At 42.9% G+C, this 20,242-nt stretch overlaps 1 protein-coding gene across 2 annotated transcripts in view; it reads right to left on the bottom strand.

The window, feature by feature from the left end:
* LOC124606560 (tRNA (guanine(10)-N2)-methyltransferase homolog) overlaps window positions 1-20,242 on the bottom strand; it is a 196,526-nt gene that overhangs the window by 83,622 nt on the left and 92,662 nt on the right. For both annotated transcript variants that reach the window (XM_047138554.1, XM_047138547.1), the window contains one exon: window positions 4,401-4,507. In XM_047138554.1, the coding sequence (XP_046994510.1) occupies window positions 4,401-4,507 (107 nt within the window). The remainder of the gene's footprint in view (window positions 1-4,400; window positions 4,508-20,242) is intronic.

Below are 20,242 nucleotides of genomic sequence, written 5' to 3'. Positions count from 1 at the left end.
AGGCATCTTCAGGCTGATCTTAATGTGGTATTTCTTAGTATGATCCTTTAGACAGTGTAGCTAAAGGGCATCGTCGAGGACATCAGGCCAACATCGCCTTCATTAACCTCAGTAAATACTTTCTAGATGGATGTATGTGACTCCAAGACCTGTATAACGCATTCACGTTCACAGAAGTAGATACTAGAATTGTAGTATGTGCTCCTGTGAACGTTAATGTGTTATGCAGGTCTTGGAGTCAGTCACGTCCATCTAGAAAGTATTTACTGAGGTTAATGAAGGCGACGTTGGCCTGATGTACTCGTCGATGCCCTTTAGCTACACTGTCTAAAGGATCGTCCTAAGAAATACCAAATTAAGATCAGCCTGAAGATGCCAAAATAAGGTGGAATGCATAGTTGATAAATAAGAAAACTAAACTTGCAACCAAGACTGTTTTCAACTCATACTATTAAACGCTGGTTTGCTGATTCATGCCACAGATGGATTGGAAGAATTTATATTTTTGGGATAACTAGTCTGAGCAGTATTTTTGGGATAGTATTAATTTGAGCAGATCGACCAACTCAGAAATCTCCGATATGGTTAGTTACTTGGGTTTGATAAGGTATTTCTATAGTTGCAATTGTCTCTTTGACAGGTACAGCATCAAATGAGGCCCATCTAGCTTCTATGGGGAGTTTTACATATTTGATGAGTGTTGTTAAATCACACGTATTTTTTATTGAGTATGTGGTGTCAAACATGTAAAATTCCCTGAGGATGTTATTTAATGGTTGGGAAAGTTTGTATGCTGCATGTATTCTTGGAATTAACCATTGGTCTAACTGGAGAGTTAGCTTTATTGATCTTTGGTTGTACTCTAAGTTTGGGGGCAGAGGTATTCATTAATGTGCAACATTATACTTGTTTATCAGTGAGCAGGAAGTTACAATGGTTAAGGTTTTCTTCAATTTTTCCTGGAATTTAGTTGTTGAGTCTTGGTTCAATTCAGTAATATTGTTTTCTGAGAAAAAATTAAGAGTTTTACCAATGTAATCATCTTTGTACTACAAAAAAGTGTATATATGTTCATAAACATGTTTGCTCCTAATGTGATTCAAAAACCACGTATCCACCACTGGAAACAGTAAGTTATTTTTCAATTTGTGGTAAACTTATATTCACAATGTGTCCATTTAGTAATATATTATTGTAGTCTTAGCAGTACCAGAATTAACCTAAATCTGGAAAAATAATCACTGTAGACTGTCAAAGTACCTGAAGATAAGCCCCCATGGCTCGAAATGCATCGTGCATTGAAATAAATCGTGACTGTGACTGACGGCAGTTGTTCTTTATTTTATGAAAGTAGTATAGTCACGGAAGAAACACTGACAGAAATCAATAAAATTTATGTACAAAAATAAACTTAACTATATTGTGTCAGTTGCATGTGGTCGTGTCCACTACGGCCAGGTAAGATAGAGGCATTTAAACAATCATTCTGCCCGCACTCCATATGTGAATGAAACAGGAAAAAAGCCTGATAACTGATGCAATGGGATGTACCCTCTGCTATGCCCATTACAATGGTTTGCAGGGTACAGATGTACATGCAGACCAGACAATCTGGGGCTGTCAGCAGTGGACTACTGAGAGCGAACAGAAAAGGCGAACAACGAGGAAACAGTCAAGTGGAGACATCACTACAGATAAACACAACCAGTGACTAATCCAGAGAGTGAAAAACCTGAATGTAGCAAAAGTGGAGATGAAGAACCAACAATGCATTATGACAATGAGACAATAGTGAAGTGAATACACCCCTGAGTCGCAAATTGCTGATGGAGGAACTTATTGTAAGCTCATTTGGAGATTGAATAGTGCATGGGGACAGGACACAGTGTGCAAAGCTAACACTAGCAGTTGTAACAACTCTGCCTTGTTGTCGAGGTCTTGTTCCGTACTCTATCGCAGACTTTAAAGTTGCTGGGCTGGGATACCAGATCCCTTCTCACCCAAAACGGGTGAGTATGGCTGGAAGCATCATGGATGATGATGTTTTCGGAAAGTGAATACATAGTATGGTTCTTGTTCCTGAATCATAGCTCTCATGACAATTAATTCAGCTAGACAGTTACTGGAAGTGGCGATGGACATAGCTGAATGTATCTCTGGAAGATTGCAGGAGCAGAAGACATCTCAAAAGGCAAGTGCCGGTATTTTGCACAAGCAGATAACTAAGCTGTACTGTGACCCTTCATCTAGCTATATTTGCAAATATGTGTCAGTAAGGTCAATCTTTGAAAAACATTCTCTTCTGACAAGGTTTGTGAGGTCGCCTGGATGTGGTAGAGGGTAGATTTCTACTTGTGCTTGTGATTGTTGGTTTAAGGTCGGTGCATAACCTAAAGAAAGGAAGATTAAGTTTTAGTATCCCATCGACACCGAAGTCATTAGAGACACAGCACAAGCTCAGATTGTTACAAGGATAAGGAAATCAGCCATGTCCTTTCAAAGGAATCATACTGGCATTTGCCTGATGTGATTTAAGGAAATCCCAGAAAACCTAAATCTGCATGGCTGGACTTTGAACCGTTGTCCCCCAGTGTATTTGAACTTTCGTCCTCCAGAATGTGAGCCTAGTGGGTTAACAACTGCACCACCTCACTCAGTCCATAACTTGGGGAACAATTGGGTTCAACTGGTTCAATCACCCTAGGCTAGGAGTTGGTCAAGTTTCTGCTTAAATGCTGTCCACAAGTGTAAGGAGACTGGAATGGGCCATATTTGACAGAAATGAGGCACAGCATCTAGTTGCAAGCAGATATGAACCTCGAAATCACACCCCAGGCCTGGTTCAAATACAGCTGCAAATGCAGCACAGATATCATCCATTTTGTGGAAGAGAAGTGTGTCAGTGATTGCCTGTACTTCACCACTGACGGAGAATGAAACACAGAGAAGGCAACCAGACTGAAAAGATTTCCAATGAGTGACTATCAACAACAAATAACATGATCTTATTGTTGACATTATTGTACACTGCAGTGATTGTAAACTGGCATCACTGAGGAACTGATTTCTCACCATATACCAACAACTTGTCTGGGACTGGCACGGTACAATTAGCAGTCGAGACAACATTAATTCATCTGATGCTGATGAATCATGAGGCCTCTGTCTTGGAAGCAGTTTCCAGGTGTTTCACATTCCTGGGACCCAATGTAGCATCTGGATATTACTACTTGCAGTTGGGCCATGAGGCACTTTTTGTCTGGTGCTTGTCCAGTTTTGAAATATTGCATGACTGTCAAAATATCTTCCATGATGGGTTGTCTAATTTGAGGGGCGATGTGTGTACTTCCAGATAGGGAGTGAAATGAACAACATCTCTAATTAAAGCATCTCCATATGAGGCTCTCTCATGCTGGTTTCGTAGAAGTTTAATCACAATGGTGACTTATCCCTGTGAATCAATCATCCAGGAGCAATACAACTAACCAGGCTGTTTGTGGTGTTGATATAATTTCAGTCATATGCAATCACACTGAATCTTTGTGAATAAAAATTCAACAGTAACATGCACACTTCTTTCAATTTGAGGGCACCTGCATTCAATAGAGGAGCCAATTTCTTAAGTAAGAATAATGTCTCCAGAGAAGACCAAGACAGGAAGACTGAATGTTGGAGACTGTTATCAGTGGTGAAGTGTTAAATGTCAGAAATTCAAGTGGGAGGTATTACATATTGCCCCTGGATGACTAATTTACAATGGTTAAATAACCAATGTGATTAAACTTCTATGAACCCAGCATGAGAAAGCCTCATATGGAGATTCTTTAATTAGAGATAAACAGGTTGTTCATTTCACTGCCAATCTGGAAGTACAACATCAGCCCTCAAATTAGACAACCTACCATGGAATATATTTTGACAGTCATGCACTCTTTCGAATTTGGGCAAAAGTGCCTCTTGACCTGACTGCAAGTAGCAAGCATAAGAAATTTTATAAAAGAAACAATAATTACTGACAATGTCTGCTTACCCAAGTAATTTAATGAAATTATAAACAATAGGTACAACACACGAATTTTTCAAGTGCGGCTGATTAATGAAACTGCCTGATGAAAAAAAGGAAAGAAAACCTGAAAATCTAATCTCACAGAAAAAAACATAACAAGCACAAAGTTTTTCCTACAGCAGTGAAGCAAGTGAAAACCTTAATTTCTAATTAGACCAAGTGGTGAGTACAGGCCACATCCGCATGCAGGCTGAATCGATGACGACAGGCTGGGATTTTGTTCAGGAAAGACATATGGCAAATATAGAAGTAGAAAATAATAATATGCAGCATACATCTAAAACATTAAATATTTTTGGTGACATAGGTCTCAGGTATGGCAGTAACAACATACCTTCTTTTGTATTCTTGTGGGTCGGGTCTTTCCATGCAACATTAAATAATCTATATCTGTTCCAAGAACGTAGCCTCCGAACTGTGCAGCAGCAACTAGAAGTGATCCTGAAATGTCATTTTAAAAATTTATTTCATCTGTCAGCCTAAACAAAAATTCTGAAATTTTCCAAAAGTAAGAATTACTTTTGACACTTGTAATAAATGTTTTCAGCTTTAATATCCTTTATTAAAACAATTATTGATACAGAAAAATGGCAAAAATTTAGGATCATTGGTATTCCACTGACCTCACAAGGAGACTAAAAATTTCATAACTAAACTGATACTCAATAAAGTAAATGTGAATTGTTTAGAATATACAGAAAAAAGTAGCTTCAGCTGTTAAAAATATAATCTGTCAGTAATGTATAATAACAATGATGATGATGATGATGATGATGATGATGATGATGATGGTGACAGCATTGGATTTATGGAATACACTTTGTATTCCTAACTCTCCACAAGAAAATGCTGCCTGTTGTGGAATGTGAATTGACATCTAGGCAGTACTGACACAGTCTGGCGATGCAGCTGGTCCTTAATTCCCCTGCGCAAAAGGCAAGTTCTCTCTTGGCGGGTTCTATTCAATGCTATCAGGTACGATGGTCTTCAGTTTCATTCACTGTGCATCTATAATCGTGCCTAGATTGCACAAAGGCTCTACATAATTTCAGGAGACAGGCTCAAACTCATTCCCGCATCATATGCAGCATACGTTTAAGATATTAAATACTTTTAAGGACATAGTTCCTTGGCAAGGTAGCCACATTACCTTCTGATTAAAAATAAGGCTCAGTAATGCCACAAACTCATTCTAAATTGGGAAGATTAAAACTACAATAGAAATAGTTAGTAACTTTTCTGTTAAAAATGTAAAACCAAGTTTTAGCATCCATTCTTCCTGCTTACTGTCATCCATATATAGTGTACTTCAGCTGGAAGGTCGGAGACACACAAAAAAACTAAAAACTTGCCCGTCAATAAAGAGCCATAAATGAGGCAGTTTACTGTGAATACAACAGATACAGCTTTTTAAAAAATCAGATGATGTACATCTGGCTCCAGCAAGGTCTGGTTATCAATGGTAGATTGCTATCTCCTGTAACCACACTGAAAGCAACTAAAGCCTGGATACCTAGAATCGCGACAAAGCAAAAGTTTACTATCCACTCCAAGGTCTTTATCACACAGGTGGTGAGGGCAACACAACAATAGCTAATTGGGTATGTACAGTTTTCAACAGACTTGAGGAGGAAAATTAAAATGGCTTCTTTAGATGAGTTGAGAAATCATGTTCTTTTCCACAATAAGTTAAAGTGTTCTAGGAGAATGTCCTTAGTCTTCCCGGTGAGATGCTGTAATATGATATAATGGATTTAGCTATTGCTTGGGGCCTGTTTATTGTACTCCAGAGAAACCCAAATTCAGCTCTCACACAGATAAGAGGCACCTGCAATTTCTTTCTCAGCGATAACAGTAAAGTCCCAATCACACCTCTCTATAATCACTGAGCAGCAGTTAAAAGCCAGATCCTGGCAGGTAGTAGTGATGATCTGAAGGAAATGCTCTTTCACAGTTTGGGAAACGACTTCCTTGCTGTTCAGAGGACTTTATTCTTAGGTAATTCTTCAGTCTTTCCTCGCAATATTTGATATATTGAATAATTGGGTCAACCAGCAGAAGACCCAATGTCAAATTTATTCTTCATTATGGTACTATTAAGATACTACCCATGACCACCTGAAATCATTAATGGTGTTCCATACATGTGTTGGTTTAGTGGAAGGTATACATTGTTAACTGAGATCAGACATTGATGCAATGATCTAGTTTTTCCCTTTAATTATATAACTAATTTTCTCCAAGCCACCCAAAAGGCTTTAAGGTTCTTGATTGGTAATTTGCACTTGAACCTCAATACCACACACACACACACACACACACACACACACATACACATATATATATAGTTATAGTAAATAAAATAATAGTTTAAATATGTCTGCTTGTGTCTGTATATGTGTCGATGGATATGTGTGTGTGTGCGAGTGTATACCCGTCCTTTTTTCCCCCTAAGGTAAGTCATTCCGCTCCCGGGATTGGAATGACTCCTTACCCTCTCCCTTAAAACCCACATCCTTTCGTCTTTCCCTCTCCTTCCCTCTTTCCTGATGAGGCAACAGTTTGTTGCGAAAGCTTGAATTTTGTGTGTATGTTTGTGTGTCTGTCGACCTGCCAGCACTTTCATTTGGTAAGTCACTACATCTTTGTTTTTTTATATATATATATATATATATATATATATATATATATATATATATATATATATAAGGATGATGTAACTTACCAAATGAAAGCGTTGGTATGCTGATAGACACACAAACACACACACACAAAATTCGAGCTTTCGCAGCCTAAGGTTGCTTCATCAGGAAAGAGGGAAGGAGAGGGAAAGACGAAAGGATGTGGGTTTTAAGGGAGAGTGTAAGGAGTCATTCCAATCCCAGGAGCGGAAAGACTTACCTTAGGGGGAGAAAAGGACAGGTATACACTCGCGCACACACACAAATATCCATCCGCACATATACAGGCACAAGCAGACATATGTTGTGTCTGTATATGTGCGGATGGATATGTGTGTGTGTGTGTGTGTGTGTGTGTGAGTGTATACCTGTCCTTTTCTCCCCCTAAGGTAAGTCTTTCTGCTCCCGGGATTGGAATGACTCCTTACCCTCTCCCTTAAAACCCACATCCTTTCGTCTTTCCCTCTCCTTCCCTCTTTCCTGATGAAGCAACCTTAGGTTCCGGAAGCTCGAATTTTATGTGTGTGTTTGTGTGTCTATCAGCATACCAACGCTTTTGTTTGGTGAGTTACATCATCCTTGTTTTTAGATATATTTTTCCCACGTGGAATGTTTCCCTCTATATATGACTACAGAGCAGCACCATATAGACTTTTTGTTCCAAGGCCCTTAGTGAGGAGATCCTCAAGGATGTACAACATCTCATAAAAATACATATGCATATTTAGAAAAGCAGAGATATGCTAATGTTCTTTCCCCAGATCCAAAGACAGTGGAATCATTAAAAAATACGAAAATAGTAGGAAACTTCTGGCAGAATGTAAATAATTTGGGAATAAAGGAGAACACTCACTGAGCAACAGAAACATTGAGTTGTTGGTACACAAAAAACAGAGGAAAAAAAGTTATTTTTCGGAATAGGTCACACGCACGCACACACACACACACACACACACACACACACACACACACACACACACACACACACACACCTGAGCCCATGCACACTGTGCCACCTGAGCCCATGCACACTGTGCCACCTGCACATGAAATCTCGGGATTGCATTTTAGTAGGTGGACTGAGCAGAGGGGAAGGGAGCGGGGGGTGGGGTGGGGGGAGAAAGAACAGAGAGGTAGGGGGAGAGCTTGGGGATCGTGTGCCACACGTCACTTTGCTAAAGTGGTGAAAAGCTGCACGTCTTTAGCAATGACAAGTGAAGATCACCACCAAGAAAACAGTCTTTAGTTTAAATAGTGGATTCAGACTTGTATATTGTATGGAAATTTTACCTCATTTGTGAATGAAATCCTATGTGGATAGACACAGTGTTTCTGCAAAGTGAGACAACAATAGCAGCTTTATTATGCTTCACTGTACCTGTTGGTTTGGGCAGTTTATTCCACACAATCTCATCCCGGCTCAGAGACGTGCTCTGCACTATGGAGCCAGAAGTGACAGTCTGTATGACCTCACAGGAACAAAAAAGGAAGATGAATTATCATAACAATTCCAAAGATTTCATTCATGTCTGTTATAACATCATGTTTAACACATGTATTTCAGAACGACACAACACATATAAGTCACAGAGTAAGTTGACAAGCAAGACATGTGCACGCGTTAACATTCGAATGAGCACTGAGTCCCAGTCTAGCGGCCGCTGCTCGGCTGGCCGCTTAAGTGGCGCAGCTGCTGCATGGCTGGCAGACAGCGCCGCATGAGAGGACACGCGTAATTGCTCGGCGGCGCTTTGAATGATTGGCAAGGCACAACACTTTTCCCCCCCTTTGAAATTGTTGCACTGGTCTTGATGGAGGTGTCCTGTAGATGGCTAATGTCCATAGGCGTTGTTTGACTCGCCGTAAAGTCTCGAGGAGGAGGCTTCCCGTACGGAAGGAAGTGTCCCCGATGATAACAGGTCGAGATGACAGGAGATGTAGGGGTCGAATCTGCTGGGGCCCCCTGCACCAATCTGCCCGTTGTGGCAAGTCCAGTTGATATGACAGGAGACATGGGCAATGTGTCGGCGTCCGTTGGAGGAGGAGGCGAGTAGATTTGCTCTGACAGAGGATGGTCATCCGGTTCCTGCATGGGCACGTCTCCTGGTGGCGTCCGTTCTCGTGCTGGCATCGCGATGACGATGAGAGGGCTGCGTTGTGAGTATTGAGAGATGCCAAGATCCCGAGCATCAGGTAGGGCCAAAAGTGGTATAGTGGCATTTCGATCAGGTGTTGCTGGCACACGAGGCCGAAGCTGGTCCGAATGACGCACTGCAACACCCGTGTCCGTCTGGATTTCATACAGGCGTCTGCCACGGTGTCTTAAGATGCGGCCCGGGCTCCATTTTGGCCACCTGCCATATCCCCGTACCGAGACGAGGTCGTCGGCAGTGAACCAGCCAAGGGAAGGCACCCGCGACCGTGAGGTGGGAGGCCGCAGAAGATGAAGTAGCGTGCGGGGCTGTCGGCCATGTAAGAGCTCAGCCGGGCTGTGGTCGCCTGTGGGGGTGAAACAGTAAGACGCCAGAAACTGGAGAAGCGCATCATCAGCAGCAGAAGAAGTCAGAAGTTTCCGCATCTGAGCCTTAAATGTGCGGACCAGTCGTTCAGCCTCTTCGTTGGATTGTGAATGGAATGGCGGGGCCGTGACATACATAACGCTGTGCCGAGCACAAAAATCCACAAATTCAGAAGAGGCAAATTGCGGACCATTATCAGTAACAAGAGTATAGGGGAGGCCTTCCAAAGAAAAAATGCAGGCGAGAGCACTGGTGGTTGCCGCGGTGGTAGGCGACATGCAACGGACAATGAAAGGAAAGTTAGAGCAGGCGTCAATTACGAGGAGCCAATAAGTACCTAAAAAGGGTCCCGCAAAGTCAGCATGAATGCGCTCCCAGGGCTTCTCAGGCGAAGGCCACGGTGACAAAGATGACTTCGGGTCAGCGGCCTGTGACGCACAAGGGCCTCAGGCAGCAACCATGTGTGCTATTTCAGAGTCGATGCCAGGCCAGTACACATGACGGAGCGCCAGAGATTTTGTGCGAGACACACCCCAGTGCCCTTGGTGAAGGAGGCGCAAGACCGAAGCACGCAAAGACGCAGGTACCACAACACGCGGCGAAGCATTGTCAGTGGAAAGGACGATAACGCCATCCCTAGCTGTGAGGCAGTAGCGCAAAGTGTAGTAGTTCCGCAACGGATCAGAAGTCTTAGCGCACGGGCGATCTGGCCAACCCTTCTGAATACAGCGTAAAAGCCGGGAGAGGGTAGGGTCAGAACCCGTACCAGCCGCCAGCCTGTCCCCAGTGATGGGGAACCCGTCCACAACCCGCTGCTCGGCAACATCCACGTGGAAACACAAAAGTTCGTCCCTATTGAATGCCTGATCAGGACCCATGGGAAGGCGAGACAGAGCATCAGCATTTGCATGTTGAGCCATTGGCCGGAAATGAATCTCATAATTGAAAAGAGACAAGTAAAGAGCCCAACGCTGGAGGCGGTGTGCAGCCTTGTCGGGAAGTGACATTGATGGATGAAACAAGGAAACAAGTGGTTTGTGATCCGTAACAAGATGAAATTTTGAGCCACAGAGAAAAACACCAAACTTATGAAGAGCATAAATAACGGCCAAAGCTTCTTTTTCAATTTGAGAATACTTTCATTGGGCATCCGTGAGCGTTTTGGAGGCATAAGCAATGGGTTGTTCAGAACCGTCAGAAAAACGGTGCGCAAGGACTGCACCAACCCCGTATTGAGAGCCGTCTGTGGCAAGAACAAGATGTTGGCCAGGTTGATAAGTAGCCAAGCACGGGGCCTGTTTCAGCATAGTCTTCAATTTCTGGAAAGCCGCATCGCATGACACGGACCAGTGAAAAGGCATGTTTTAGCCAACAGACGATGCAACGGCTGAGCCACCGAAGCCGCAGACAGTAAAAACTTGTGATAGTATGCTATTTTCCCCAAGAAGGCCTCCAGTTCCTTAACAGATGTAGGGCGAGGAAGGGCATCGATCCCAGCGACAGTTTGCTGAAGCGGACGAATACCATCCCGAGAGAGTTGCAACCCCAAGTACGTGATAGAGGCCTGAAAAAATTGTGATTTTTGAAGATTACACTTAAGACGGGCAGTCTGTAAGACATGAAAAAGTGTGCAGAGATTTTGAAGATGTTCTTCAGTGGTGGAGCCAGTGACAACAATGTCGTCCATGTAATTGACACACCCAGGGACAGGGAGCAATAATTGTTCCAAGAATCGCTGAAAGAGAGCAGGGGCGCTAGCAACCCCGAATGGCAAGCGTTGGTACTGATAGAGGCCAAAAGGCGTGTTAAGGACCAGAAACTGCCGGGAAGCAGCGTCGAGAGGAAGTTGATAATAAGCTTCTGACAGGTCAATTTTAGAAAAATACTGGCCTCCAGCAAGTTTAGTGAACAGTTTTTCAGGACGGGGCATAGGGTAAGTGTCGATGAGGCTTTGAGCATTTACAGTGGCTTTGAAATCGCCACAGAGACGAATATCACCATTTGGCTTAGCAACGACAGCGACAGGAGAGGACCACTCACTGGAAGTGACAGGGAGCAAGACCCCTGAAGTAGTGAGACGATCCAACTCCTGTTTTACCCGATCACGAAGGGCCACAGGAATGGGCCGAGCCCGAAAAAACTTAGGCCGAGCAGTGGGTTTGAGCGTGATATGAGCTTCAAAGTCATTTGCACGGCCTAACCCAGGAGAAAAAGGGGACGAAAATGTCATCGACAAGGAATCCAGTTGAGCATAAGGAATAGCGTCAGAGACAATATTGACAGAGTCATCTATGGAGAACCCAAAAACGCGAAAGGCATTGAAACCAAAAAGATTCTCCGTGTTGCTCTCGTAGACGACAAATATGGGAACAGTGCGAACGACGGATTTGTAATATACCTCAGCATGAAACTGTCCCAAGAGAGAAATCTTCTGTTTATTGTACGTCCGTAATTGCTGAGTGACAGGTGACAGGAGTGGAGAACTCACCTAAAGATACGTCTGAGAATTAATTATAGTGGCAGCAGAACCGGTATCCACCTGCTTGCGAACATCTCGATCAAGGATTTGGACAGTGAGGAATAAATTCCCTGAAAGAGAAGAAGTGCAATTGACAGACAACACAGAATCAGAATCAGCGTCATGTTCATGAACATCACGTATGCGGTCGGATTTGCAAACGGAAGACACATGACCTTTCTTTTTGCAATTGTGACACACAGCCCAACGTTGGGGACAATCCTCGCGTGAATGTTTCGTAAAACACTGCGGACATGAAGGAAGTTGCCGGGGGTTTTGCTGCGTTTTCTTAGCGGGTTGTTTACGGTTAGGCCGAGGCTGTGCGTGGGAGCGCACTGTGGCCATGTCGGCCGGTGGGGACGCGCCGCACGCGTCGTCAACAGTACACAGAGGTTGTATTTCCCCGACATCACCCCATGCCTCTATTTGCGCACCAGCGGCGGGAGAAATTTCAAAAGACTGCGCAATGGAGAGAACTTCATCTAGAGTTGGATTTGCCAACTGAAGGGCACGTTGCCGAACTTCTTTGTCGGGCGCCGATCAGATAACAGCATCCCGTACCATGGAATCGGCATAGGATTCTTTGTGAATGTCAGTAACAAATTGACACTTTCGACTGAGGCCGTGAAGTTCAGCAACCCAAGCGTGATAGGATTGATGTGGCTGTTTTTGACAACGATTAAAGGCAACACGAGAGGCTACCACACGCGTTTGCTTTTGAAAATAGACAGACAGAAGTGAGCACATTTCAGCAAAGAACAAAGACGCAGGATCATTCAAAGGAGCCAACTGCGACAACAACCGATACATTTGAGGAGAAATCCAGGAAAGGAACAGAGACTTACATGGTTGTTCGTCCGTGACATGAAATGCCAAGAAGTGCTGTCGAAGACGTTTTTCATAATCAGACCAGTCTTCCGCTGTCTCATCGTAAGGAGGAAAAGGAGGTATAGCCAACCACGAGAAATGCCCCGCATTTGACGCCGCGATGAAATCGCGAATCGCCGCTGTTAGAAGCGTTTGCTGTTAAAGGAGATTTTGCAATAGTTGCTGGACAGTAGCCATGGAAACCTGTGGGTCAACGGTGAAAAGGAAAAATCCCATCCTCGTCGCCAATTATTGTAACGTCAAGTTTAACACATATATTTCAGAACAACACAACACATATAAGTCACAGAGTAAGTTGACAAGCAAGACATGTGTACACGTTAGCATTCGAATAAGCACTAAGTCTAGCGGCCGCTGCTCGGCTGGCCGCTTAGGTGGCGCAGCTGCTGCATGGCTGGCAGAGAGCGCCGCACATAGAGGACGCGCGTAATTGCGCGGCGGCGCTTTGAATGATCGGCGAGTCACAACAATGTCACATCATATAGAGTACAGGAATTAGCACAAATTGTGATGAAGTGCTTCCTGGTCAGTGTATGAATTTATCTGAAGAAATGATTTAGATCATTCAGCAGAGCTCTAGAATTGAGAAAGTACTTCAGCTACCAACACAGGAGAAGATCCAGATGTAAAGAAGCATGCAATGACAAAAAAATACACATGGTTATTGCGATCATTGAAGAAAAATAGTTGACAGTCAGAATTAATACTTAACGGCAGTTGTAAAATTTTGTTGTCATATATGAAGGTCAGAATTAATAATTAACAGCAGTCATGAAATTTTGTCCAAGTATGTACATATTTCACATGAAGGCATACAGCATTCCGGCGTCCCCTGTGACAAGACCCAGTATACTTCTGTACTGGAAAAGCAACAAAATTGTCATGAATAAATAAAAATTATGAAGAAAGTAACAATTCTGAAGAAAAATTTCAGTGAAATATATTCTATTGCCCTTAGCAATGGGATCAACAGCCAACATTACGGCAACTCAAAAGTCGTTAGCAGCACTGTACCGAAAATGCAGTAAGGAGAATTGCATGGTGAGTGAGTCATAATTAAATCCACTGACTACAATTACGTCAAAGAAGATTTTAATAAGTGAACAAGTCAGAACATCATAGTTTGCAGCTTCTAAGAGCTACAATTGTTTAATCAGCCAATAACACTACCACACCAGGTGATAGTAGTCACATCTGTGGCTCACCCACTTGCTGCAATAGCAGCTTCAGTTGCGCACCACTGTTCAGAAACACAATTCACCCATTCCCGGGATTCAGCTTCCTGTCAGCATCAAGATGTGGTGAGCTGCACATGAAATGCTGTTGAGTGCTATTAAATCTTGGTTAATTTCTTATTGATTGGGGTTATAGCATGTGTTGTGGGCAATTATAAGTGGATTTTGTTTATCAAAGTTTTTCCTTTTGGGTTATGGGACAAAGATTAATTATTGGTTTATTATCATGACCTTTGTTTGCCTATACTAATGAGAAGCATAGAGAAAAATTAAAAAAAAAATTGATAAGACTGTGAACAGCAATTTGGCAACCAATTAAGAGCAGATTTAAGGGCAAATGTAAAAGTTGATTTGAAGGCTCAAGGCAAGGGCCTTAGTAATAAAGTAGATATGACAAATGTGAAATAAACATGAGCATTAAAACTTAATGTAATGAATTAAATTCAAAGGTAGATGCTCAGGGTCTTAAGGTCGAGTAGACTATTTCTGAAACACAAATAACTAATGTCAAGCTCACAAAACATCATTGATTCATCTCACAAAAACAAGAAATAAAAAATAAGATCTCTAAAATATAAACTACAATATATACTTTAGCAGAGGAGTTGCATTCTGACATAATTAAACAGTATGACTTGGTGAGGAATGAAGTTAATGAGCAGTTCAGGGATGTAAGTAAATACCTGAAAAAGATTAAAGATTTTGCTGAACCAGATTTTTGGAAGAGCAGGTGACAAGACATGAAATCGAATAACATGTTTTAGAATAGACAAAAGATTCTGATATAACAGCAGTTTCAGGCTCTACACTTGCGACTTTCGAAGAAGCTGTCAGTGGCTTAATCGAACAAAAGATACAGGAAAAGATTGAATCATCTGCCCGTCCATCTCTATCCACATCAAAAACAGATAGAAATGAGGGTTCGTTTCAGATGCTCTGGAATGAACTCCTTAAAATGCAGGAAGGATTAATAAAAGAGACTTTACAAAAATTGCACCTAGGAAGCAGAATGAACTTAACTAAACAACTTTCAAAATTCTAACTGGAAGGTGATGTTCAACCTACTTATTTTTAAGGGTGTATTCTAAATCCCTGCTGAAGTATTGGGATGATTCTAAGGAAACTGATTTTGCTCTAAGTTATTTGGAAGGAGATGCTTCCAAGTGGGGAACTGCTCATTCAGAAAAATTACCTTCTAGGATTTTTTTTTCAGGGGAAGGTTAAAAAGAAGTACTGATTGAAAAGTATATAGTAAAAATTAATGCTTGAGTTATTAGATCCTAAACATTAAAAGAATAGATTGCTACTCATCATATAGATTAGATGTTAAGTTGCACACAGGCACAACAAAAAGACTACTAAACGTGATCTTTTGGCCAAAAGACCTTCTTTTAACTTAGAAAACACAACACACATATTCACGTACTCACAACTCACACGCATATGACCATTCCCTCTGGCCACCATGGCCAGAGCAAGCGCACCTGATGGGAAAAGCAATCTGGACGGTGGGGGTAAGGAGGAGGCTGCAGTGGGTAGGGGGAGGGATAGCAGGTTAGGGGTGGGGGAAGGTGTAGCTCTACTTGCAGAGCACGCAGGAATGTGGTGGGGACAAGGTACAGCTGCTAGGTGCAGTCGGGAGGTTTGGGGGAGGGAGGGTAGAGAGAGGGGGAGGGAGGGAGGGAGACAAAGGAGGGAGGGAGAGGGGAGGGAGAGGGGGGGAGAGAAGGGGGGGGAGACTAGTGGGTGCAATTGTGGAATAGAATACTGTGTAGTGCCACAGTGGGAGCAGGGAAGGGGATAGGTTGGTGGAGGACAGTGGCTATCTCATAAGGCCAGGGGGTTATGGGAATGTAGGATGTATTGCTGTACAAGTTCCCATCTGCGCAATCCAGAAAAGCTGGTGTTGGTAGGAAACATACAGATGGCACAAGCTATGAAGCAGTCATTAAAGTGAGGTATAGTGTGCTGGGCAGCATGTTCACCAACTGCATGGCCCAGCCGTCTCTTGATGACAGTTTGTCGGTGGCCACTTATGCGGACAGACAAGTTGTTGGTTGTCACGCCCAAACAGATTGCAGCACAGTGGTCACAGCTTTGTTTGTAGATCACAGGACTGCTTTCACAAGTAGCCCTGCCTTTGACGAGACAGGTGATGCTTGTATATTGGACTGGAACAAGTAGTAGTAACAGGATATAAGGGACAGATCTTGCATCCAGGTCTATTACAGGGATATGTTCAGAGATGAGGTTAGGGATTAGGAGCAGCAATGGAGCAGTGATGGACAAGGATTGCACAGGTTTCCCAAATCTATCAATATGGAAGCTAACCTTACACCAGCAGAAAGAACCACAATCCACCACCTAAACTGATCCTGACTTTATAATCCTACCTGCCAACAAAGGCTACACCACTGTGGTTTTGAACAAAAGGTACTACCTGATGGAAGGTCTCTGCCAGCTGTCAGGTTCATCCACCCACAAACTGTGCCAAAGTGACCCCATTCCATAAGCACAACATGATCTCCAATCTCTCCTCAAATCCTTAGGTCCATCCCAGAACCCCTCTCCTGAATCTATTTCCCTCCTCACTCCTACCACTCCCCACAGTCCTGTCTTCTAGATTCTTTCCGAAGTTCATAAACCCAACCACCCAGCATGCCTCATTGTGGCCAATCAAGGTGCCCCCACTGAGTGAATCTCTGCTCTTATGGGCCAACACCTTTATCCTATTATTCACAACTCAACTTCCTATATCAAAGACACCAACCATTTCCTCCACTGAGTCTCCATAGTTCCTATTCCTTTACTTCATGGCAACCTGCTCATCACTATTCATTCTCCCTCCCTCTACACTAACATTCCTAATGCCCATGGCCTTGCCGCTATTGAACACTACTTTTCCAGGTGCCTGTCTGATTCCAAACCTATAGTCTTCTTCCTGGTCACCATAACAAATTATATCCTCATCCACAATTACTTTACCTTTGAAGGTATCACCTACAAACAAGTCCATGGTGCAAGCAATGGGAACCTGAGTGGCACCATCCTATGCCAACCTATTCATATGCCAGTTCTCACTGAGGCCTCCAAAGACAGAAATTATCCTCCCAACCTCGTATAGAAACAGATTTCCCATTCCTTGCCTCTCCAGTCACCTAGCACCTCCCACATTCTCACCATTTGGGCAAAATGTCCCTCATGACTCAGTACCACCAGGACTGGAGCAACTGAATCATGCTCTCCCCTAGGGTTTTGACTACCTCTTATAGTGCCCTGAAATGGGGAATATCCTACCCACTATTGCTCCCACTCCTCCCACAGTGGTATTCCTTGTTCATCCCAACCCTACCCCTGCTGCTAACCCCTTGCCTCATGGCTCATAACCCTGTTATTACACCTACATGAAAGACCTGACCTATACATCCTCCTACCACCACTTACTCCACTCTGGTCAAAAGCTTTACCTATCCCCTAAAAGGCAGGGCTACCTGTCAAAACAGTCATATGATCTACAAACTAAACTATGATCACTACGCTGTGTTCTACGTGCGCACGATAACCAACAAGTTGTCTGTCTGCAAGAATGGCCAATGACAAACTGTGGCCAAGAGACAACTCCACCATCCAGTTGCTGAACATGCTGACCACCACAACATTCTTCACTTCAGTGACTGCTTCACAATCTGCGTAACCTGGATCTTTCCTACCAACATGAGCTTTTCTGAATTGCACAGGTGAGAAGTCTCCCTGCAGTATATCCTACGTTCCCAAAACCCCCCTGGCCTCATTCTTCCCACCTATCCCCTTCCCTTCTGCCCTGCTACCTACCCCTCCACTGCAGCCGCCTCCTTACCCCTACAACCCAGATTGCATCTCCCATCAGGCATAGCTGCTCTGGCCTCAGTGGCTCAAGAGAATGGTCATATATGTGAGAGTTGTGTGTGTGTGTGTGTGTGTGTGTGTGTGTGTGTGTGTGAGAGAGAGAGAGAGAGAGAGAGAGAGCTAGCTACTCACATGTTTAGCATTCTCCTTGTTGTGCCTGTTTGCTACTCAGCATTATCTCTATATGGTGAGAAACAAATTATCCTTTTCATAGTATTTTCATTACTCCATCCTGGATTTTCCACTGTTTGGTAGATCCTAAATATTGTAATCACAGTTGTGATAACTATAAAAGTTGTATTGAATAACACCGAATTAGATCTAAATACTTGGAAGAATGTATAGAGGCGTCATTTGATTAAGATGTTCGTATATAGGTTACCTTTCAGTTTACGGAAAGAAATATGTTACTGTGGGTGGACAACAATGATGGATTTATTGACATTTATTGAAGGTCTACATAAGCTGAACAAAGAAAGAGGTGATTATAGTCAGGAGGAGAAATTATGGTCTGAGAATAACAATAAAATTATTTATCCACTGGGTTGCTCTCGTAGGAAAGAAAAAAATATTGTGTGGCGAGAAAGGGTAGTAACAACAGGAGAAGTAATCAAGAGTGTAATCAGAAACAGACATTTGCTTCTAATAATGCTACACTAGTATGCCAACAGATCGGGCAGCTTCAGCCTGGCCATCAGAAAATAATGCACATTCCAAAGCAGGAGCTGGCTTAAAGATGTAACAAAAAGGCAGTAGACCTGCTGGTAGAAAAGCTAGTAGAGACACTGACAATTATACTGCTGAAAGATGACATCACCATCAGCAAAGACATGGAGCATGAAGGGATGCAGATGGTTTGCAGCTGACAGCGTATCTTCAATTCCTACCACAGCTCCCATGCAAGTGCAGGAGAATGTCTCCCATAGTATAATACTGTTCCCACCAGCCTGCATGCGTGGTGTGTTGCACGTTTTGAGCCACCATTAACCTCAATGACAGCATTTGTGGAGATGACCAGCGACCTATTGTTGCAAAAACGTGATTCTCCGAAGAGCCGACAGTCAAATTCTGATGGTCCCGTGCCCACTGCAATTGTAATTGATGAAGACATGGATTTCAGATGATGCTGCTGAAGCATTTAATAATATTAACCTAAGTGGAGGCTAAGATTTTAGTTACCTAAGCTTTTCAATTAGCCAAAGATGCATCAGAAAATGGGTTAGGCTGGAAATTGATTTGAGGGGAACTGGATCCATTTTAGAGCTACAGAAAAGGAACTATTGGCCATCATTTTGGGGTTTCAGAAATTACAAATTCTGGTTTGGGGATCACAAACAATAATATACACAGACCACCAAACCCTTGAATTTTTAATAGAAAGTATGCTACTGCATAGTAGATTAATGAGGTGGTTCTTATTCTTTACAAGTGTTCAGATTACAAATAAAGTACATCAAATGGCCACTAAGTATTGCCCTTAGGTAAAACAGAAAGCCCTGGAATAACAGTTAACTTAACTGCTATTTAAACCAATAATGAAGTGTGACTTCTAGCTAGAAAAATCAAAAGAGGACTGGTATGTGATGGATATTTCAGTGATATTGTTAGATCACTGAGTCAAGGAATGTTGTTGGAGGAGGAGGAGGAGGAGAGTAAGTGGTTCTTACATAAGGGTACTTTGTTTTGGAGGCTAATCAAAGATTCAAAGCACTGGAGGCTATGTATTTCTGCAATAGCAGCAAAAGACCCAATTTGATTTTTATATAGATGATATGGTCATCCTGGTATTCGAAAATGTATTAAGCATCTGGAAAACTATTAATTTAAGAACTTAAGTAGAGAAGTATGAAGAATTTTAAGGACATGCACACAGTGCCAAAATGCTAAAGAAGACAATAGGCAAGTAACTTACAAAATGTATGTTTCACACGATTTCACAGCAGTTTATGTGGTGGTGGTGGTTGTTGGGATGTTTAAGGGGGACTAGACAGCTAAGGTCATCAGTCCCCCATTCCAAAAACAGGCGAGACATAAATTCGCGGAGCAGGTAAAACCCCAAGGGGAAGGAGACTCCCCCCCAGGCACTAAAAGAACACAAATTAGGCAACGAACACGACAGACAAGAAGAGTACAGATAAACACCAGACAGAAAGAAACAGAAGAAAAGAAGATGGCCGAAGACTGGTTGATGTGGGTGGACCGTCCGACGCCTGCAGAAGTGCATAACTCGAGTCTTGGCTGTAGAGAACTGAAAACCATGAGTCAGAGTCCATGATGCTGCCTTGCGAACGGCTACTTGCAGCCTGCGTTCGACGACTCCTGTAGTCGTGGAGCTAAATGAGATTCAGAAGTCGTCAGCATACAAAGAAGGAGACAACGACGACCCCACAGTTGCAGCCAGACCATTAATGGCCACTAGAAATAAGGAGACGCTCAACACCGAGCCCTGC

This window comes from Schistocerca americana, chromosome 1, assembly GCF_021461395.2.
Source record: "Schistocerca americana isolate TAMUIC-IGC-003095 chromosome 1, iqSchAmer2.1, whole genome shotgun sequence".
Taxonomy (NCBI): Eukaryota; Metazoa; Arthropoda; class Insecta; order Orthoptera; family Acrididae; genus Schistocerca; species Schistocerca americana.
Note: the sequence above shows the minus strand (reverse complement) of the source record. Positions and strands in the feature narration are given on the sequence as shown.